Raw genomic sequence first — 23,618 nt, forward strand, 5'->3', positions numbered from 1 at the left:
TGATTCTATTATGGTTACTGGATTTCTTGAGTATGCCTGCAAGAAAACTAATCTCAGGGTTGTCTATGGTGACATATTTTGATGATAAATTTACTGTGAACTACTCTGACTCATGACCTCTGCCACCAAGTAGGATGAGCAATAGCTGCATGAGAGCAGTAATGCATGCAGGATCCTTTCCAAGCTGCACATCTGGATCCTGGCAGTTCTAGGATCTGTTTGCATCAGTTATGGAGGAATGACAACCTACCTCCAAGACAGAATGATATGTGATTTGGAGACTTCCTAAATTGATGTTTTCCTCCTTATTCTTTATAGAGGTTGAGGAGCAGTTGGCAAGATGTTGCAGAATATCTTGGGATACAAGATGTGCATCTACATACAAAGAGTACTCTGCATCTTGCTTGTTAAATTTCTAGTTGATGGGGACTTGCACAATACTGGTGGAAGTTCACTCCCTCTGTCTCACACTTGTGCAATGTAAGATGGTGTTGGATGAAGTAGGAAGTGGAAGAATTAGAACAATGAAAGCTTAATAATGGTTTTTTAATTGGTAGATTATATTTCTGCCATTGGAAAAGAAAGTTCAGCAATGCTCATGTGGTTAGGGAGAATTGGGGATGTAGTAGCTGAGGTAGGAAAGCTGGCTCAGTGAAGCAGCGTGTGGTAATTTACTCAAATTTTAGCTCAAGTGACCGGGATGAATGAAGCTACAGGTGTACAGTTTGGCAAAAACTGAGCAAGAAACAATCTGTAAGCTTTTCTTCATGAATCTTCTTACACTTTCCTGAAATTAAAATTGAATTTCCTGGACTTCACTGTTGTAATTTGTAATGTAAATTTCATCGAAGCAAGTCCAGGCTTGCTCCTCTTTGCTCAAGGCTATTAGAACAACTCATTTTATACTCCATTGTATTCTAAATTACTGTAAGTAGGTTTATTTAATAAAATTCAAGCTTGATTGAGATGTGAATTTCAGTTTTCTTTTGTCTTAATAATTTGTATGCTTCTGGTGAATTCTTCTCCCCACTCCACCCACCCACTCAAAAAAAAAAAAAAAAAAAAAAAAATCAATCCAGGAAATCAAAGAAACTAAAAAGAGACACGAGACCCGTCTGGTTGAAGTGGATACAGGTCGCTTGGTGGAATATGAGCATAAACTGGCCCAAGCTCTACGAGAATTAAGAGAACAACATGATCAACAGGTGAAAATCTATAAAGAAGAACTGGAGAAAAATTTCCAGAATAAGGTAATAAAAACTAATTTGCAGCAAATTTTAGATGGGATAGTCCTGATGCAGGGTCTCGGCACCAGATGTCAACTCTTTATTCTTCTCCATAGACGCTGCCTGACCTGCTGATCTCCAGTATTTTGTGTGTGTTACTATACATGGGATAGTAATGTACATTACAGAAAACTACTTTCTCAGATTTAACATCTTTTGGATATGATTTAAGATGGAGAGAGTGCAGGAAAAAAATCAGAGGTGTTTTATTGGCCTGCAGGCTTGAGATACTAGGAGAAACTGTATATAGCCTAGGACTTGTTTTCCGTGGATAGAGGGATGCTGAGGGGAACCTTACTGTGCCTTGAATCATGAGAGTCACAGTTGAGAAGGATGGTCAGTCTTTTTTCCCAGGGCATAAGTTCAAGGTGAGAGGAGTAAAATTTCAAGCAGACCAAAGGTGAAGGATTTAAAGGAGAGCTGAAGGGATTTTTTTTCACACAGTGAAGTGAGTATATGGAAAGAGCTACCAGAATAAATGGTAGAGGCAGGTACAATTAAAAGTGTAAAAGACATTTGCACATGAATATGAAAGGTACAGAAGGATATTGGGTCCTTTTACTATGCTCGTGGCATCTTTTTGTAATCAAATAGCACAAAATAAATCCTCGCTGTAGCAGATGGGCAATTGCATCAGAAATGGAGAAGTAATAATGAGGTAGTTCAGTAGTATTGTTTTTCTTGTGTCACTGAACTTTAGAATAATTATATGGTGACCAGGTGTAGTGCATATTTTGACTTTGGAATGTTCATATTTTATTAACTGCATGAAAATCTGCTTTAAGAGCCATACTTTTTACTGAAAATCCACTCTTATTTTTTGATATAAGTACCAAGAAATGCTAAAATTTGTGTGAGGAATCTATTGTTTCAAAAATGTAGATCTTTAGCCCAACCTAGTCAGTAATTGGATGTTCTTTCAGATTATCAGCATATTTAAAATACTTTTTAGCCTTTCTTGTTTTATCTGTGTAATCATGGCAGTCAAACTTGGGATAAATTGACAACATCGTCCGAAACTTGAAGCAGTTTTTCTTTCAAGTATTGAAATTTTGACATTCTTTTCAACAGCTTGAAAACTCAAAGCTTGCTTTGGAGATGAACACCAAGTCGGCCAAGGCAACTGAGGAGGAGCTAAAGGAAAATTACATGCGGATAGAGAACCTCAGCACTCAGTTATCAAGTTTGCAAAAAAATGTAAGTCAGTGTGTTGCTATTGGATTATTATTGCCACATGTGCTGAGATGCCATTTTTTGGCCATCCAGGTGGATTGTACCAAGTACACTGGGGTAGAAAAGAAAACAATGTAGAATATAGTGTAGCGACTACAGAGGAAGTGGTGCGGTGTAGGTAAACTGGTGCAAGGGTCATGCCACGTAGAGTGGCAGATCAGGCCTTGTGAGCTAGTGAGAGGTCTGTTCAAGAATCTGATAACAATAGTCCTCTAGTCTGGTAGCATGTGCATTTAAGCTTCTGAATCCTTTGTCAGTAATTTTAAACAACAATTTTAATCACATTTCCTCCACCCCCCCCAATCTAGGCAAAAATGTGGCAAGAACGAGTCCAGGAGTTGGAAGAATCTCTGGAAAAAGAAAAAGATGGAAATCGGAGGCTCTTGCTAGAAAAGGAGAAGGAAATGGCTGAAATCAGAGCACAGATGCAACAACAGCTAAATGAATATGAAGATCTTTTGGATGTCAAGTTAGCTTTGGATATGGAAATTAATGCATACAGGAAACTGTTGGAGGGTGAAGAAGAAAGGTAACCTTTGGTTTCATCCTAAATGTTAACATGATTAATGTTTTTCAAACTTAATCTCTCAAAAGTGACTTGGGAAGCCATATTTTTACTTCCTGCCTCTATCCAGCGCAAAGTTCCATCTGTTTATTGCACACTTTATTTATTACGGTTGCCTGTCTCCCATGCTTTAAGTGGCATTTTGCAGGGAAAAAGCACAATCTCTGATGGCTATCCATTGATTTTTTTTTTATCAAATACCTCCTGCTGTTTGCTTCCTGCAACAAAATGGGGGGAAAATGGCATCTAAGTACCCTTGATCATCTTCCTATGTTTTGATGTCCCTCTCCTGTTGGGAATCTTTAATTTTCAGAAAGCTTCTACTGCAAGCAAAGTACTATGTCATGATGGTGGTTAAGATGCTTGAGGTTCCTGTGTGAACAGGATGGGTAGGTAGAATTTTCCAGGAGCTTTCATGATTTCTGTTGTTAATAGGATGCTTATCACTTGATGTTGCAGCATAAGGGAACTTGCTCACCTGTGCATACTTCTGAATGTGCCTTTCTTCCTGCATGCCTTTTTATATTCCCTATTCTTTACTTTGTGTATGATGAGTACTGATGTAACCAGAATGAATGGAGGCAGTTGGGTAATTCCTTGGCACAGACCAGATGGGCTGAAGGGCCTGTTTCTGTGCTGTACTTCTCTGTGACCCTGTTGTTCAAACTTGCTGAGATTGTATATAACTATCCTGTTCACTGCATTTTTCTAAACTACCCTTTTTTGGGAATGGTATCTGTTTCCTCTGTTTTTTGAGTGTCTTTTTCAGGGTAAATTAGCATTCTTTGCATAATGAGTCATTAAACTTAATCTACCATTGGCATGTTATTTGACTTTTTTGCTTTAGTTCAGATTTTCATTACCTCTTAAAATTGAGGATTAGCCTATATAGTTTCAGCATGAGGTTGAAAATCTTATGTGAATCAATTACTAGAATATATTTCCATCCACAAATATTTTTGTTTTAATCTTTCCAATTTGAATTGTTTTGAAAGTAGATGCATACTGATATAGTTGCCAGTCCCCTAGGCCCAGTTACTATTCAGTGATTTGTACTCTCTGGTTTACAATCTTGCCCTCCTGTCATTACTGTCACTCTGAATTGTAGAAGCATACAGCATAGAAACAGACCATTATAGCCCATCTTGTCCACACTGATTGTGATGGCTAGTTACACTGATCAGTTTGCTTGCATTAAGCCCATGAACTTCTATTCCTATTTCTATCAATCTATTTGTCCAATGCCTTTTAAACATTGTAATTTTATCAGCCTTCACTACTCTCTCTGGTTATTCCGCAGCTTCCTAGCCTCAAGTGAGAATAAACTCACCCAATCAGTTCTTGTAACTGGACCTACATTCCCGGTGATAGCTGGTGAAGCTTTTCTGAACTTTCTCTTGCTACCACATCCATTAGTGCAGCAATCAGAACCATACATAATAATAAATCTAAGTGTGGTTCAGCTAGTGTTACGTACTAACTGCAAAGTGATGTACCAATTCTTATTCTCAATACCTCTGCCTATGAAGACAAGCATCCATGTACTTTTTTTCGTTACCTATCCACCTGTTTCACAATTTTCAGGGATTGATGGACTTGCCCTACAAGGTCTCTTTGTATATCGTCTCTGTCATTCCGAGATTCTGCAGATGCTGGAAATCCAGGGTAACATGCACACAGTGCTGGAGGAACTCAGCAAGACAGGATCACCTATGGAGAGGAATAAACAGCAGACGTGTAGGGCCAAGACCCTTCAGGACTGGAAAGGAAGGGGATTGAAGCCAGAATAGAAAGGTGGGGAGGGGGGAAGTAGAGGGGAAGGAGTGTAAGCTGGAGGTGTGAGAGGAAGCCAGGTGAGGGGGGTGGTGGGAAGCTGGGAGGTGATGAGGGAAAAAGGTAAAGGGCTGAAAAAGAAGGAATCTGATAAGAGAAGAGAGTAGACCTTGGAGAAAGGGAAGGAGGAGGGCACCAGAGGCAGGTGATAGGCAAGTGAGGAGAAGAGGTAAGAGGGAGCCAGAATGGGGAATGGAAAAAGGGAGAAGGGGAAAGGGGGGAACCTGTTTATGCCACCAGGTTGGAGGCTACCCAGATGGAATATGAGGTGTTGCTCCTCCAACCTGAGAGTGACCCTATAGTGGCAGTAGGAGAGATCATGGCCTGACATGTGAGAATGAAAAGTAGAATTAAAATGGGTGGCCACGGGAAATCCGGCCTGGATTGTGGTTGGAGTGAAGTTGCTCAACAAAGTGGTCCCCCACTGTTGGGTTTCACCAGTGTAGAGGAATCCACACAAGGAGCACCCTGACAGATTTGTAGGTGACGTGTTGCCTCACCTGAATAGAGATGAGGGAGGAGCTAAAAGGACAAGTGTAGCTTTTGTCCTCCTTGCAGGGATAAGTGCCAGGAGGGAGATCAGTGGGATGGGATAAAGTGAGGGAGTTACAGAGAGAACAATCTCTGAAAAGTAGAGTATGGGGGTGGGGAGGGAGATGCATTTGGTGGTAGAATCCTGTTGAAGATAGATTTTATGAAGAATGTGCTGGATGTGGAGGCTTGTGGGGATTCACCCTCGTCTCATCTTCCTGCCACCATAACATGGATTCTGGGTACTGTCTCCTGCCTCGTTAATTTACATCCCTAACACATCCCTTTGCAAGAATATTGGTTCCCCTCCTGTTTGGCTATAACCTGTGGTCTTCAGCCTTCTCTCCTACAGTAATTCTTCAGCCATGCATGTATCTGTTCTATCTTCTCATTTTTATACTCAGAGGCAAGTTTCACAGGGAGTAATCCTCAGATTACAACCCTAGAGAGCCTGCTTCTTAAATTATTAACTTTCTAAAATCCCCACAATCAATCCTAACTATGCTTCATCCCAAGCCAAGCTTGAATACATTTTACATAGTACTAAGACTGTGTGCTTTCATTGTTAGAGTACACACATGATCATGAATAACTTAATCTTGGAATAATTCGGGCAGCACGGAGTGTAGCAATTAGCACAATGCTATTACAGCATCAGCAACCCAGGTTCATTTCCTCTGCTGTCTGTAAGAAGTTTGTATGTTCTCCACATGACTGTGGGTCTCCCCATGTTCCAAAGATCTGCTAGCTCGTAGGTTAATTGTTCACATGGGTATAATTGGATGGTGCGGTCTCATTGAAGTGCCTGTGACCATGCTGTATCTCTAAATGAAATAAAACAGGTTAACTTTTGAGTTAGTACATTCATTGTTTTGAATCTTAATCTTAAATCTTCACACACATCTGAAGAATTTTGCATTTGGCAGTGGTAACAATGCATCATATAAATCGTTGGAGCATCTTGAGTTGCTTTCTAAACTTTACTTTTCAGATTGAAGTTGTCGCCTAGTCCATCTTCGCGCGTGACCGTTTCTCGTGCCACATCAAGTCGCAGTGTCCGCACAGCTCGCGGAAAGAGAAAGCGTGTTGATGTTGAAGAGTCTGAGGCCAGCAGTAGTGTTAGCATTTGCCATCATGCTTCTGCCACTGGGAATATCGTCATAGAGGAACTGGATGTAGATGGCAAATTCATACGCCTTAAGAACAATTCTGAACAGGTAGGAGGTGGGTGGGAGGGGGTAGGTTGATTTTAAAGGGCTTATTACACGCACGTTTTTATGTACTGATTTTTTTTTAAATAGGATCAACATATGGGTGGCTGGGAGCTGATCAGAAAGATTTGTGATACAACTGCCTCTTACAAGTTTACTACTAAGTATGTGCTGAAGGCTGGACAGACTACTACTGTAAGTTCAGTAAGAATCTTGTTGAAGTGCTGTGAAAAAGAATGAGTTTTACCTCTGAAGTGTAAAGGAATAGGACGATGGGAAAAATATTTTAGTGGAGATGTTAAATATCAGTAGCTTCTTGATTACAATCAATAACCAGTGAATTCTGAGACGTCTGATTTATGGTAGAAGGCTTTCCTTTTGGAGTAAAAGAGACTATTTATTTCGATTTTTAAAGCTGCATTTGGAGAGAGGTGCTCAGTGTGTACACCCTATTGTCGTTATATGCGAGGGATACGTTCCTCGAAGTTGACGCATAATGTGAAATCGCACAATGTGAATAATTATTTAAATGGAGAAAATAGGGATGCGTTCCAGAGGGCTTCCTAAATATGTCCTATATGTTCTGTAACTTACTCACATTTTTATACCAATACGACACAAAAGCAGAACTACAAGACAACATTTGTATTATATTTAATCAAGTTGAGGTAATATTCAATGTAATAAATCATAGAAAGTTAACATCCTCTGGTGTACAGTACTCACCAACAGTGGCAGGTGTGTTCACTCTGGGAGACGAGTGGTTGTTGTGGTGTTGGGCAGCTTTATATAGATAAGGTGGATGGTTGTGGTCGTCAGGATAATATCAAGCACAGCAAGGGGTGAAGGAAGACTCACAGACTCTCAGAACTGCCGGCAGCAGGAAGATTACAGCGATTTGCATAAAGTGGTGACGGTTGTTTGCTTGGCAGCATTTTGTTTTTCAGCATAAATTTGCTTGTAGGGAGGAAGGGTTGATGGCAGGGAACGACTGAAATGCTGACTCCGTTCCAAACTTAGGTCCATGTCCGTCACCATTTGTGTTCCGACTTCCACCATTCCCTCACTGTTGGTAAACTCCCGGGATTTTCAAAATGATTTGTTGCTTGCAGCATCTGAGAGAGAGTTCGCCGTAAAAAAAAAAACATACGCCTTGCGTGTGGATTACACCGGTCGAGTGGTTGAATCAGCCATGTTGTGTTAGGCAGCAGGAAACGCACTGTTATGTTAGGATGAATGCTATCCAAGTGTTTAGGATGGGCTGACGCATTGTCAAGCAACAAAGGAACTTTAAAGGCAAGATTCTGTTCCCGGCTGTAGATGCTGCGCTGTTTATAATTTCCAACTTTTTTTCAAGTTTTAAAGCGGTTCTCTGCCGCTCGGCTTACAGCCCAAGACATGACATTGGAAGCTTAGGAGGTATAATTAAATATTTCAAGCACAAAATCACTGCACCATAGGTAAAACCAACAAAAGTTTAAGATCGCACATCCACACCTTGCCAAACCAATGCGAGGGTGGTGGGAGAGAGATTGTGAGGCGCACGCACGTGACTCGTATTGGCGGGAATGCGGTGCTCCTCGCATAACTGTGAATTTTGGACGCATATAACAAGACGGTGGAAATCGGTTCCTCGCATAACTGTGAATCTGCATAGTCTGAAGACGTATATAACGAGGGTAGAGTGTATACAGACTGGATAACCAGTCACAAAAGAAGCCATTACTTTATGATATCTGTGGCAGCTCCCAGAGAATAATAATTTGAATAATAATGCATGGTCTCTTTAAGCTTCTCTTTCGTCAACTGGGGTTGATATACAGATTTCATTTAAATTGGGCATTGGATTATTTAGACTATTGTGGAGGCAAGACAGTTTGAATCACATTTCAACTGGTTAATACCCATTAGTTGGTTTCTGATGAAGTGTCTTGGCCTGAAATGTCAACTCTTTATTCCACTCCTTAGATGCTGCCTGACCTGCTGAATTCTTCCAATATTTTTGAGTGTGTGTTGCCCATAATTCGTGTGCTTTACTGCATACCCCTTTTTGCAGAACCTTTACCCTCGTTTAGTGGAGTAGTTTGAGCTGATTAGATATTATGACATTAATGGCTGTTGACATTCTTTTTGCATAGGTTGGTAAGAAAGGCCATTCATAGTTAAACAATACCCTAACAGTTATATCCTTCCAAAGTAGCAATGGACAATGTCATGACTCTTTGCAAACCAGTTAGAAGGTTTGAGTGCATGGTTGTTCTTTGCTTGTATTTGAAGTTTAAAATGTATCTTGTTAAATGACCTGTGTCACCTTTTATTAAAGCACCTTCCAAAATTCCATATAGCATATAGTACAATTAGGCTTTTTTTTTAAACCCAACTGGTCTTGCTGGTATTCATCGTTTCAGTCACCACCGTCTTTTATGCTTACCTAGCCTCTCTCAAATGCAAGCCTATGGTTAATCTCATTATTTCATGCTTGCACCATTGAGTAACAATTTGTTCTGAATTCCCTATTTAATTCTATGTAGAAAAGTTTAGTAACTGCTCGAAAAACTTTATGGAAATAAAGTCAAAAGTGGAACTCCTCAGTGGCCAAACATTTTAATTCTGACTCCCATTCCAACATATTGGTCCACGGCTCGTCTTGTGCTGTGATACGGCCACTCTCAGAGTAGAGTAGCAAAACCTTGCATTCAGTCTGGGTAACCTCCAACCTGATGGCATGATTATCAATTTTTCCTTCTGGTTTTTAAAAGAAAACCTTTCCCCCTTTCCCCTGTCCCTTCTTCTATTCCCCAATCTGGCTTCTTACCTCTTCTCATCTGCCTATCACCTCCCTCGGGCCTTTCTCTCTCCTCCCCCCGCCCCTGTGGTCCACTCTGCCTCCCCAGTTAGGTTCCTTTCTCTAGGCATTTACTTTCCCTAAGCACATGACAGCACCTTTTGCCTTTACCTTTCCTCCTTCCCCTCTCCTCACTTGTCTATTCTGTCATCTGCCTCTTCCTTTCCAGTCCTGAAGAAGGGTCTTGGCCCGAAACGTAGACTGTTTATTCATTTCCATAGATGCTGCCTGGCCTGAGTTCCTCCAGAACTTTGTGTTTGTTGCTTTGGATTTCCAGTATCTGCAGAATTTCTCTTCTTTATTTCATGGACCCTGGTAGGATCACACTTCAGCCTTGTTAAGAAATTCGTGCTGTTCATAAATTGTTGACAGTCATTGCCTTGTAGTTCTAGCCCCATCTAGATGATATGGTGTTTTTTTTTTTTGAAATTCAATTTTTTGTTTTATTTATTCTTATTTTTCAAAGCAGCACAGCATGTCACAGAGCAGATAGAGTGCAGCATATTTACACAGCCATCCCATGACAGGAAAACAAGTAAAACTTAGAAACAGAAAGAAGTTCTAATTTAAGTTTAAATTAACATACAACCAAAATTGATACCACGCATCTTGCACTTTTTCCTCACTGTTAATTCTTCCCAACGTGTGCTCATATGATGAAATCTTAATCTTTTCCTCAGTCCATTCCTTCACAGTGGGACATCTGGGTGTTTTCCAGTTTTGCAATATAATTCTTGCAGGTGTGATGAGACCCACCTTTAAAATAGTAAATTTGTCATTGTTTACATTAGGTATCATTGTCCTATCACCCAGGAGACAAAGCTGTGGGCACTAGGGCAGTGTGGAACCCGACCAATTCCCCAACAAATCAAGAACTTTACGCCAAAATGGACGAACTATGGAACACTCCCAAATCGTGTGAAAATCCCCATTTTGTAGAGTCTAGTTGGTGTCCAATAATACCTGTGTACTATCTTGAATAAATTTCCCTTTCGCTTCCCTAATATGTCTACCCACATTTGATATTTGACCACTCATTATCTTCAATATCGCTTCCAAGATCCCTCTGAAATACTGTTTTGAGATTGTTACACGATTCACCCACAGAATGCTTAACATTTTATAAAACACTGGTGCTTTATGAACTTACTGTGGTAATGTAAAGTATTCAGTTAAAGGGTCACTTTGTGAGTCATCATTCTTGAGTATGCTACTAAGGCAATATCTTATTTGCAAATACTTCCAAAAATTCGCTTTACCTACAAAGTTATATTTCCTCTGCAAATCCACATATGACATAAAAATCCCATTCTCATAGAGATCACCTACTGCATTTACACCTTTAATCTTCCATTCTTTCCAGTACACCATTCTTTTCCCAAAGCGTATCTCAGGGATATTCCAGAGCGAGGAGTAGAACTGGTTTAAATGTGACATTCTACAAGCTTTATGAATTGTACTCCACACACTCCTTGACTGAGATGGTATAGGATTTAGATTAAGCAACACACATCAAAGTGGCTGGTGAACGCAGCAGGCCAGGCAGCATCTCTAGGAAGAGGTGCAGTCGACGTTTCAGGCGGAGACCCTTCGTCAGGACTAACTGAAGGAAGAGTGAGTAAGGGATTTGAAAGTGGGAGGGGGAGATCCAAAATGATAGGAGAAGACAGGAGTGGGAAGGATGGATCCAAGAGCTGGACAGGTGATTGGCAAAAGGGGATATGAGAGGATCATGGGACAGGAGGTCCGGGAAGAAAGACAAGGTGGGGGGGGACCCAGAGGGTGGGCAAGAGGTATATTCAGAGGGACAGAGGGAGAAAAAGAGTGAGAGAAAGAATGTGTGCATAAAAATAAGTAACAGAAGGGGTACGAGGGGGAGGTGGGGCCTAGCGGAAGTTAGAGAAGTCGATGTTCATGCCATCAGGTTGGAGGCTACCCAGATGGAATATAAGGTGTTGTTCCTCCAACCTGAGTGTGGCTTCATTTTTACAGTAGAGGAGGCCGTGGATAGACATGTCAGAATGGGAATGGGATGTGGAATTAAAATGTGTGGCCACTGGGAGATCCTGCTTTCTCTGGCGGACAGAGCGTAGATGTTCAGCAAAGCGGTGTCCCAGTCTGCGTTGGGTCTCGCCAATATATAAAAGGCCACATCGGGAGCACCGGATGCAGTATATCACCCCAGTTGACTCTCAGGTGAAGTGTTGCCTCACCTGGAAGGACTGTTTGGGGCCCTGAATGGTGGTGAGGGAGGAAGTGTAAGGGCATGTGTAGCACTTGTTCCGCTTACACGGATAAGTGCCAGGAGGGAGATCAGTGGGGAGGGATGGGGGGGATGAATGGACAAGGGAGTTGTGTAGGGAGCGATCCCTGTGGAATGCAGAGAGGGGGGGGAGGGAAAGATGTGCTTAGTGGTGGGATCCCATTGGAGGTGGCGGAGGTTACGGAGAATAATATGTTGGACCCGGAGGCTGGTGGGGTGGTAGGTGAGGACCAGGGGAACCCTATTCCTAGTGGGGTGGCGGGAGGATGGAGTGAGAGCAGATGTACGTGAAATGGGGGAGATGCGTTTAAGAGCAGAGTTGATAGTGGAGGAAGGGAAGCCCCCTTCTTTAAAAAATGAAGACATCTCCCTCGTCCTAGAATGAAAAGCCTCATCCTGAGAGCAGATGCGGCGGAGACGGAGGAATTGCGAGAAGGGGATGGCGTTTTTGCAAGAGACAGGGTGAGAAGAGGAATAGTCCAGATAGCTGTGAGAGTCACATCTTTCCCTCCCCCCCCTCTCTCTGCATTCCGCAGGGATCGCTCCCTACACAACTCCCTTGTCCATTCGTCCCCCCCATCCCTCCCCACTGATCTTCCTCCTGGCATTTATCCGTGTAAGCAGAACAGGTGCTACACATGCCCTTACACTTCCTCCCTTACCACCATTCAGGGCCCCAAACAGTCCTTCCAGGTGAGGCAACACTTCACCTGTGAGTCGGCTGGGGTGATATACTGCGTCCGGTGCTCCCGATATATATTGGCGAGACCCGACGCAGACTGGGAGACCGCTTTGCTGAACATCTATGCTCTGTCCGCCAGAGAAAGCAGGATCTCCCAGTGGCCACACATTTTAATTCCACATCCCATTCCCATTCCCATTCTGACATGTCTATCCACGGCCTCCTCTACTGTAAAAATGAAGCCACACTCAGGTTGGAGGAACAACACCTTATATTCCGTCTGGGTAGCCTCCAACCTGATGGCATGAACATCGACTTCTCTAACTTCCGCTAATGCCCCACCTCCCCCCCGTACCCCTTCTGTTACTTATTTTTATGCACACATTCTTTCTCTCACTCTCCTTTTTCTCCCTCTGTCCCTCTGAATATACCCCTTGCCCATCCTCTGGGTCCCCCCCCCCCCCTCCTTGTCTTCCTTCCCGGACCTCCTGTCCCATGATCCTCTCATATCCCCTTTTGCCAATCACCTGTCCAGCTCTTGGCTCCATCCCTCCCCCTCTTGTCTTCTCCTGTCATTTTGGATCTCCCCCTCCCCCTCCCACTTTCAAATCCCTTACTCACTCTTCCTTCAGTTAGTCCTGACGAAGGGTCTCGGCCTGAAACATCGACTGCACCTCTTCCTAGAGATGCTGCCTGGCCTGCTGCGTTCACCAGCAACTTTGATGTGTGTTGCTTGAATTTCCAGCATCTGCAGAATTCCTGTTGTTTAGGATTTAGATTAGTCTTGTTTTCCACATGTTGTGAGAGGATGTTAAGATGATATGTTTTTACAATGATCAAACTGTGATCTGTGCATTACCTCTACTTTTTTGTTGCCGCCCTGTAGAAATGCCTAATGCTAGGTTTGATTTTATGATATTTATGGTCTGAGTTTCAACATTGATTTTTGTATTTGTACTCCCAATACCCTTTTTACGCCCTGTGCTTAATTATCAATAATTTCATCATTTTAGATCTGGGCTGCTGATGCTGGTGTAGCATCTACTCCACCAAGCAATCTGATCTGGAAGAATCAAAAAGCCTGGGGCACAGGGGCAGATGTGAAAGTAACTCTCAGGAATTCTCAGGGAGAGGTAATGTTTCTTTTGGTTGCTGCGAGAAATTTGGCAAAATTGTACCACATTCATTTTTTTAAAATTAGAAAGGGATGGGAAATGCGTTCAAACGAACGTAGATTATTGTCTCATGGTGTTGAAATGGGGTGGTATTGTGTACAATTAAATGAAAGTGCTTCAGTCATTTGATAGCAATCTCTGAAAAGATAGAGAATAATTATTTTTCCTTAATTGTTACCTGGAAATTTAAAGGTGCTTTGTAGAATGGGGATTGCTGTGAATTTAGCATGGTGGTTAACACAACGCTTTACAGTATAGGCAACCTGGGTTCAATTCCCACTGCTGCCTTTAAGGGGTTCGTAGGTTCTTTCTGTGACTGCATGGGTTTCGTCCGGGTGCTTTGGTTTCCTCCCACAATCCAAAGACATACCAGTTAGTTGGTTAATTGGTCTTTATGCCATTATTAAATCGGGGGGGGGAGGGGTTGCTGTGCAGAGTGGTTCAAAGGGCCTACGCTACACTGTTTCTCTATAAATCTGTGGTTTTAGACACTACGTCATATCTGGAAATGAACTTTGCTACTTTCTCTTTGAAGGAAGTGGCTGAGAGAACTACAGTCTTTACCACTACTCCACCAGAGGAAGAGGAGGTGGAGGAGGAGGAAGTTGAGATTAAAGATGAAGACCTTTTCCATCAACAAGTATGTTTTCCTCTTACAATTGAAGTCTTGCAATGGAAATTTGGAGGAATACTTGTGGTTATATTAGCTGATACAGCCAAGTTTCAGGTTACATCATTAATGGAACGAATGTGTAAGCGATTGCAGCCTGATTCATAGGTTGTAATGATGGAGTGATGTTGACAGATGTTCTCCCTGTTGGACAAGTCCTTTAAGTTAACCAAATGTTTAGAGGTAATGCAGGTGCTCATGCTCAGCAATACTGTTGATGAAGGGAGGAAAGAAATGAGATGAAATATACCATGAATCATTGGCCTTTGAATATTTATCTAGTGCTCGCTTTCTCCAGAAGGAAAATTTTAAGAAAATTTTTGGTATTGTCAATCTTGACATTATTACCAAGGAAGTTAACTTTTTGGCAGCTCTGTATTTTGAAGCATTTTCTCATTCTTTGAGATGAATATGCATGAGGGCATCCTGTTCCAGAAGACACTTGTCTGGTCAGCATTAAACATTTTGTTAAGGCAGTAGCAACCTTTAGTTCATTTTAGTTCGGAACTTATGGAGCTACATTATCCGCACTTTCTACCCTCTCTATGTGACAAATATTGTGTACATATCTTGATGTTCAAACAGCTGTGGTTTTCCTTGTGCATATCTACACTTTTAGAAGATCCATGTGCATTTGCAAGTCTTGTTAGATCACTGCTCATAAAGAATCAGAATCTAGTTTATTGTCATTGACATACGTTATGAAATTTCTTTTGTGGCAGCAGTACTGTGCAAGATAAAAATCACTAAGTTACAGAAATAGTGTTTTTAAAAAACACACACACAAATGAGGTTGTGTTCATGGGTCATTCAGAAATCTCATGGCCTGGGGTAACTTGAATTTGAGTGTGTGTCTCCAGGCTCCTGTACCTTGTCTGTGGTGGTGGTAAGGTGAAGAGGGCATGTCACAGATGGTGAGGGTCTTTAATGATGGGTGCTACTTTCTTGAGTCACTGCCTTTTATAGATATCCTCAGAGATCATAAGGCTATAAGGTACAGGAGCAGATGCAAGCCATTTGGCCCATCAAGTCTGCTTCTCCATTCAATCACGGGCTGATCCAATTCTTCCAGTCATCTTCACTCCCCTGCCTTCTCCCCATACCCTTTGATGCCCTGGCTAATCAAGAACCTATCTCTACCTTAAATACACCCAACGACTTGGCCTCCACAGCCGCTTGTGGCAACAAATTCCACAGATTTACCACCCTCTGATTAAAGTAATTTCTCCGCATCCCTGTTCTAAATGAAGTCGTGCCCTCTTGTCCCTCTTGTCCCTCTTGTCCCAGACTGGCAAACCATTGGAAATAACTTTGCCATATCTAATCTGTTCAGGCCTTTTAACATTCAGAATGTAAAAAAATAAGTAAATCAATTACAGTATACGTATATTGAATAGATTAAAAATGTGCAAAAAAACAAATACTGTACATTAAGAAAAAGTAAGATAGGGTTCAATGTCTATTTAGGAATCGGATGGCAGACGGGAAGAAGCTGTTCCTGAATCACTGAGTGTGTGCCTTCAGGCTTCTGTACCTCCTACCTGATGGTAACGGTCAGAAAAGGGCATGCCCTGGGTGCCGGAGGTCCTTAAAATTGGACGCTGCCTTTCTGAGACACCGATCCCTGAAGATGTCCTGGGTACTTTGTAGTTAAGTATCCAGTTGGAGCTGACTAGATTTGTAACCCTTTGTAGCTTCTTTCGGTCCTGTGAAGTAGCCCCCTTCCCCATACCAAACAGTGATGCAGCCTGTCAGAATGCTCTCCACAGTACATCTATAGAAGTTTTTGAGTGTATTTGTTGACGTGACAAATCTCTTCAAACTCCTAATGAAGTATAGCCACTGTCTTGGTTTCTTTATAACTACATTGATATATTGGGACCAGGTTATCCTCAGGTCTTGACACCCAGGAACTTGAGTATATCCTTTCTAAAATAAGGAGCCCAAAACTGCACACAATACTCGATGTGGTCTCACGAGTGCCTTATAGAGCTTCAACATCACATCCCTGCTCTTATATTCTATACCTCTAGAAATGAATGCCAACATTACATTCGCCGTCTTCACCACTGACTCCTCAGCCTGGAGGCTAACCTTTAGGGTATCCTGCACAAGGACTCCTAAGTCCCTTTGCATCTCTGTAGTTTGAATTCTCTCCCCATCTAAATAATAGTCTGCCCGTTTATTTCTTCCACCAAAGTGCATGACCATACACTTTCCAACATTGTATTTCATTTGCCACTTCTTTGTCCGTTCCCCTAAACTATCTAAGTCTCTCTGCAGGCTCTCTGTTTCCTAAATACTACCCACTCCTCCACCTATCTTTGTATCATCGGCAAATTTAGCCATAAATCCATTAATCCCATAGTCCACATCATTGACGTACATTGTAAAAAGCCTCGGTCCCAACACCGACCCCTGTGGAACTCCACTGTTAACCAGCAGCCAGCCAGAATAGAACCTCTTTATTCCCACTCCCTGTTTTCTGCCGATCAGCCAATGCTCCATCCATGCTAGTAACTTCCCTGTAATTCCATGGGCTCTTGTCTTGCTAAGCAGTCTCATGTGGCACCTTGTCAAAGGCCTTCTGAAAATCTGTGTACACCACATCTACTGCATCTCCTTTGTCTACCTGCTTGTAATTTCCTCAAAAAAAATTGCAGTGGTTTAGTCATGCAGGATTTTCCTTTCAGGAAACCATGTTGGCTTTGGCCTGTCTTGTTATGTGCCTCCAATTAGTCTGTAATCTCATCCCTAACAATCGATTTCAACAGCTTCCCAACCACTGATGTCAGGCTAACAGGTCTATAGTTTCCTATCTGCTGCCTCCCACCCTTCTTAAATAGCGGAGTAACATTTGCAATTTTCCAGTCATCCGGTACAATGCTAGAATTTGTTGACTCTTGAAAGATCATTGTTAATGCCTCCACTATCTCTCCAGCTACTTCCTTTAGAACTCAAGGGTTCATTCCATCATGTTTAGATGATTTATCCACCCTCAGACCATTAAGCTTCCTGAGCACCTTCTCGGTCGTAATTTTCATTGCACATACTTCATTTCCCTGACACTCCTGATGTCTGGTGTACTGCAGGTGTCTTCCACTGTGAAGACTGATGCAAAATACGTATTCAGTTCCTCTGCCATCTCTGCATCTCTCATTACAATATTTCCAGCATTATTTTCTATTGGTCTTATATCTACTCTCTTTGACCCTTTATATACTTTTTTTATAAAAAAAAAGCAGCTTTTTGTATCTTCTTTGATATTAGTTGCCAGCTTCTTTCATAATTCACCTTTTCCTTCCTAATGACCTTAGTTTCCTCCTGCAAGTTTTTAAAAGCTTCCCAATCCTCTATCTTCCCACTAGCTTTGGCTTCCTTGTATGTCCTCTCTTTTGCTTTTACTTTGGCTCTGACTTCACTTGTCAGCCACGGTAGTGCCCTTCTTCCATTCAAAAATTTCTTCTTCTTTGGAATATATCTGTCTTGCTCTTCCCTCATTTTTCAGAGAAACTCCAGCCATTGCTGCTCTGCTGTCCTTCCTGCTAGTGTCCCTTTCTGGTCAACATTGGCCAGTTCCCTTATGCCATTGTAATTTCCTTTATTCTACTGAAATACTGACACATTGGAATTTAGTTTCTCCTTCTCAGATTTAAAGTGAACTTGATTATATTGTGATTACTGTTGCCTAAGGGTTCCTTAATTGTAAGCTGTCTTACACCTCTGGATCATTGCACAACACCCAGTCCAGCACAGCTGATCCCCTAGTGGGCTCAACAAGCTGTTCTAAAAGGCCATCCCTTAGACATTCTACAAATTCTCTCTCTCGAGGTCCAGTACTGGCCTGGTTTTCCCCAATCCACTCATGTTAAAATCCCCAATGATTATCATGATGGGTGGGGTGGGGGGGAGAAGTGTACTACAATGGATCTAGCTGAGTCTGCAACCCTCTGTGCCCTCTTGTGATCCTGGGCATTGGAAGCGCCATACTAGGCTGTGATGCATCCAGTCCAAATGCTCTCCACTGTACATTTGTAGAAGTGCCTCCTTTGTGATTGGTGCTGAGACCTTGAAGCTGCTAATCCTTTCAACCACGGAGCCCACCATGAGGACTCTCCAAAATCAATTTCTCCTCTTGCTGACGTTGAGTGTGAGGTTGTGCCATATATCCAATAAATACAGTGGCATGCAAAAGTTTAGGCACCCCTGGTCAAAATTTCTGTTACTGTGAATAGCTAAGTGAGTAAAATATGAACCATAAAGTTAAAGATGACATGTTTCTTTAATATTTTATGCAAGAAAACTTTTTTATTTCCATCTTTTACAGTTTCAAAATAACAAAAAAAGGAAAAGGGCCCGAAGCAAAAGCTTGGGCACCCTGCACAACACTACTTAGTAACACCCCCTTTGGCAAGTATCACAGCTTGTAAACGCTTTCTGTAGCCAGCTAAGAGTCTTTCAATTCTTGTTTGGGGGATTTTCACCCATTCTTCCTTGCAAAAGGCTTCTAGTTCTGTGAGATTCTTGGGCCATCTTGCATGCACTGCTCTTTTGAGGTCTATCCACAGATTCTCGATGATGTTTAGGTCAGGGGACTGTGAGGGCCATGGCAAAACCTTCGGCTTGCGCCTCATGAGGTAGTCCATTGCGGATTTTGAGGTGTGTTTAGGTTCATTATCCTGTTGTAGAAGCCATCCTCTTTTCATCTTCAGCTTTTTTACAGACGGTGTGATGTTTGCTTCCAGAATTTGCTGGTATTTAATTGAATTCATTTTTACCTCTACCAGTAAATGTTTCCCGTGCCACTGGCTGCAACACAAGCCCAAAGCATGATTGATCCACCCCCGTGCTTAACAGTTGGAGAGGTGTTCTTTTCATGAAATTCTGCACCCTTTTTTCTCCAATCATACCTTTGCTCATTGCAGCCAAAAAGTTCTATTCAAAAGGTTCAAAGCAATATCTAAACAAGCCTGATGCATTTTGGAAACAAGTCCTGTGGACTGGTAAAGTTAAAATAGAACTTTTTGGCTGCAATGAGCAAAGGTATGTTTGGAGAAAAAAGGGGCAGAATTTCATGAAAAGAACACCTCTCTAATTGTTAAGCACGGGGGTGGATCGATCATGTTTTGGGGTTCTGTTGCAGCCAGTGGCATGGGAAACATTTACTGGCAGAGGGAAGAATGAATTCAATTAAATACCAGCAAATTCTGGAAGCAAACATCACACTGTCTGCAAAATAAAAAGCTGAAGATGAAAAAAGGATAGCTTCTACAACAGGATAATGAACCTACATACACCAAAAAAGTCCACAAGAGGCTACTGTAGGAGTGGGAGTCATACTTTATTGATCCCGGGGGAAATTGGTTTTCGTTACAGTTGCACCATAAATAATAGTAATACTACTATTAGTAAATAGTAATAGTCATGGAAATAATAAATAGTAATAGCAAAATAGTAATAAATAGTTAAATAGTAATAAGTAAATTATGAAATAAGTCCAGGACCAGCCTATCAGCTCAGGGTGTCTGACCCTCCAAGGGAGGAGTTGTAAAGTTTGATGGCCACCGGCAGGAATGACTTCCTATGATGCTCTGTGCTGCATCTCGGAGGAATGAGTCTCTGGCTGAATGTACTCCTGTGCCCAACCAGTACATTATGTAGTGGATGGGAGACATTGACCAACATGGCATGCAACTTAGACAGCATCCTCTTTTCAGACACCACCGTGAGAGAGTCCAGTTCCATCTCCACAACACCACGGGCCTTACGAATCAGTTTGTTGATTCTGTTGGTGTCTGCTACCCTCAGCTTGCTGCCCCAGCACACAACCGCAAACATGATATTACTGGCCACCACAGACTTGTAGAACATCCTCACCATCATCCCGGAGATGTTAAAGGACCTCAGTCTCCAGGAAATAGAGACGGCTCTGACCCTTCTTGTAGACAGCCTCAGTGTTCTTAGCCCAGTCCAGTTTATTGTCAATTCGTATCCCCAGGTATTTTTAATCCTCCACTATGTCCACACTGACCCCCTGGATGGAAACAGGGGTCGCCGGTACCTTAGCTCTCCTCAGGTCTACCACCAGCTCCTTAGTCTTTTTCACATTAAGCTGCAGATAATTCTGCTCACACCATGTGACAAAGTTTCCTACCGTAGCCCTGTACACAAACTCATCTCCTTTGCTGATGCATCCAACTACGGCAGAGTCATCCGAAAACTTCTGAAGATGACAAGACTCTGTGCAGTAGTTAAGTCCGAGGTGTAAGTGGTGAAGAGGCGCAAGCTGAAGGTTTTGCCATGGCCCTCACAGTCCCCCGACCTAAACATCATCGAGAATCTGTGGGTAGACCTCAAAAGGGCAGTGCATGCAAGACGGCCCAAGAATCTCACAGAACTAGAAGCCTTTTGCAAGGAAGAATGGGTGAAAATCCCCCAAACAAGAATTGAGAGAGACTTAGCTGGCTACAAAAAGCGTTTACAAGCTGTGATGCTTGCCAAAGGGGGTGTTACTAAGTACTGCCATGTAGGGTGCCCAAACTTTTGCTTCGGGCCCTTTTCCTTTTCTGTTATTTTTGAAACTGTAAAAGATGGAAATAAAAGTTTTCTTAAAATATTAAAGAAGTGTGTCATCTTAACTTTATACCTTTTGGAAATCAGTTGATCTTTTACTTAGCTATTCAAAGTAAAAGAAGTTTTGACCGGGGTGCCCAGACTTCTGCATGCCACTGCACCTGTATGTCCAGATAGATCTGGGGAGGACTGGTTCAAATGATTTTATCACTTGTGTCTGTTCACTGTGACCTGCAGCATATCCTGTCTGACTGCAATATCCTCTTTGTTATGGTAGTGCTTGTGCTACTAACTAAACCAGGCTTGATGGGTATTGAAATGTCCCAACAGTGCATTCTATGCACTTAGTTTCTACGTTGGAAATTGGTTTATTGTTATCACACGTACTGGGTTGCAGTGAAAATCATATTGGTAAATTGCTAAGCGAATTGTAGAACATAATCATTGACATTGTATGACATAAGTTTTTCAAATCATCACCTCTACCTGGCTGAGCAGGGGTTTGGTGGGGGAGAAACTTGCCATCCACATTTAATCCAGCACCAGCAAGTCGTTAGCTGTGTAGGTCAGAGCTCCAAGTACACACCCAGTTTTTATACCACTGAATGACAAACCAGAGTTTTGAGTCTGGAGTTGCATATAGTTGAAACCAAGTTGTGGTGGAAATTTCCTTAGAGTATTTGTCAACCTGTGATTTTGACAGCTTGGTTTCACGGTTATTATTCCTCGTTATTTAATTAAATGGATTTAAATCTTTCGCCTTTCTGCCATGATTTGATCTAAGTTTGGTTCTGTGACGTGCTTGCACATGTTACTTGAGTGATCCATAAGACTGCAGAATTAGGCTATTTGGCCCATCAAGCCTGCTGCACCAGTCCACATTGGCTAATTTATTATCCTTCCCAACTCCATTCTCCTGCCATCTTTGTCACCTTTGACATCTTTACTAATCACAACCCTATTAACCTTCATTTTCAGATATACCCAATGAACTGGCATTCACATAAACCACTACAATGCAGCTCCTAATCATATGTTCACCTCTCCCACCACCTGTCAACCAAATGGAATTAGCAGCTGTATATTACTGCATTTTTGAATTTCAACAGGATCAGATCAATTGTAATATGCTGCTCCAATGGTAGAAAGTGCTGATAGCTTTTTAAATACCCTTGGTTTAATTAAATAATATTAAATGCAGTCACCCTGCCATTATTGCAAATAATGTGTGCTTAATTTTCATCTGGAGTGGAATAAATCAAATTGTTCTGAATTCTAATAGTTCACTAAAACTAAATTACTCATTGATTTTCTTTTTGTTTTTTAGGGAGATCCAAGAGCAGCTAACAGAAGCTGTGCAGTAATGTGATCAGCATCTTCCAAGACCACTTCTTCAAAAACTTATTACTGCCTATGTTAAACTTTTAATATTTAGAAATTCAAAATATTTTTGTATTTTGTATTTTAGATATTTTCATTTCCTTTTGTACACATGACATGGTTCAGGACTTTTTTTATATTATTACTGAGCATTTTTAGAACATTGCAAGGACTAGAATTTAACAAAACTTAATGTGAATGACTTTTTAAAACTACAGAAGATGTTTATCTGAACCTGATTACAGATGAAACCAATGAAAAGTAATTTGTGTAGTTTCAGAAACCAGAGTCATCTTGGGCAGCTTGCAAGTGTGAACTTGACTTTGAATTCAAATCTATAGCAGGAAATGGGTGAAAAGGCATTTTTGATGAAGACTTGTAAATTTATAAATAGAACAGCACATTAATCTTGATGTCTTTTTTAAAATTGTTAATGCTAAGTTGGCCAAAATGTACCACACAAAAAAAACTTTGAAAACTTGTTTGTAGTGTACCCTTTTAGTGGAGGGGAATATGGTATGCAGACGTTTTAATTAGGTGGTGGCCTACTTGAGTTTCCATGGCAAATATAAATAAAACTTGTTATTTTCTGGAGCTGAATCTGGATCTTTAAATTTCAAGGCAGATCAAAGTAGTTTTGATTAAAATTGGCACCATTACCAGTTCCTTGAGTATTTCTAAATTTGAATGTGATCTTGATGGCATTTCAGCTTTCTTTATCCACTTTTCTGCTTTTCAAGATTTATAATAATAGGCTTTGTAGGTTAAGTACAGTGATGGGAATTTGGTAGATGATTGAAAAGCTTTGACAACTAAAGCATTTGCAATTAATATTCATGCTGATTTTTTTTGGATTACTCCAAACTTCTGGCTAGAGAGAGGCAACAATAACATCTGCTTCCTAGTGAAAACTTGGATAAAGAAAGCCATATAAATGCAATTCCCTTGTTTAGGAAATTTACCTTCATGTTTATTCTATCAGAGTTTGGAGTTCAATTCCAGTGTCCTCTGTCAGAATGTTTGTACGTTGTCCCTGGGACCACGCGAGTCTCCTCCGATTGCTCAGGTATCCTCCCACAGTCCAATGTCCTACCGGTTGATAGGTTTGTTGGTCATTGTAAATTGACCTGTGGTAAGGCTAGCTTCAAATACGTGGGTTGTTGAGTGATGGGCAGCCCACTTCATGGTCATAGAAAGTACAGCACTGAGTTGGCCCTTCAGCCCACCTAGTTTGTAAACTACCTATTCTTATCAACTTGCACTGGGACCATTGCCCACCATACCCCTACCGTCCATGTACCGATACAAACTTCCCTTAAACGTTGAAATCAAATTGACATACACCCACTTGTGCCGGCAGCTCATTCCACA

The 23,618-nt window shown here is 41.6% G+C and overlaps 1 protein-coding gene across 1 annotated transcript in view; it reads left to right on the forward strand.

Annotated features, from left to right (window-relative positions):
- Positions 1-22,841, forward strand: part of lmnb1 (lamin B1) — a 43,761-nt gene extending 20,920 nt beyond the window's left edge. The window contains exons 5-12 of the mRNA XM_072281492.1: positions 1,080-1,250; positions 2,358-2,483; positions 2,828-3,048; positions 6,440-6,665; positions 6,750-6,854; positions 13,463-13,582; positions 14,160-14,264; positions 22,195-22,841. Coding sequence (XP_072137593.1) covers positions 1,080-1,250; positions 2,358-2,483; positions 2,828-3,048; positions 6,440-6,665; positions 6,750-6,854; positions 13,463-13,582; positions 14,160-14,264; positions 22,195-22,236 — 1,116 coding nt within the window. The 3' untranslated portion in view covers positions 22,237-22,841. The remainder of the gene's footprint in view (positions 1-1,079; positions 1,251-2,357; positions 2,484-2,827; positions 3,049-6,439; positions 6,666-6,749; positions 6,855-13,462; positions 13,583-14,159; positions 14,265-22,194) is intronic.
- The last annotated feature ends 777 nt before the right edge of the window (positions 22,842-23,618 follow it).

The sequence above is a fragment of the Mobula birostris genome, chromosome 17 (assembly GCF_030028105.1).
Source record: "Mobula birostris isolate sMobBir1 chromosome 17, sMobBir1.hap1, whole genome shotgun sequence".
In the NCBI taxonomy this organism is placed as follows: domain Eukaryota; kingdom Metazoa; phylum Chordata; class Chondrichthyes; order Myliobatiformes; family Myliobatidae; genus Mobula; species Mobula birostris.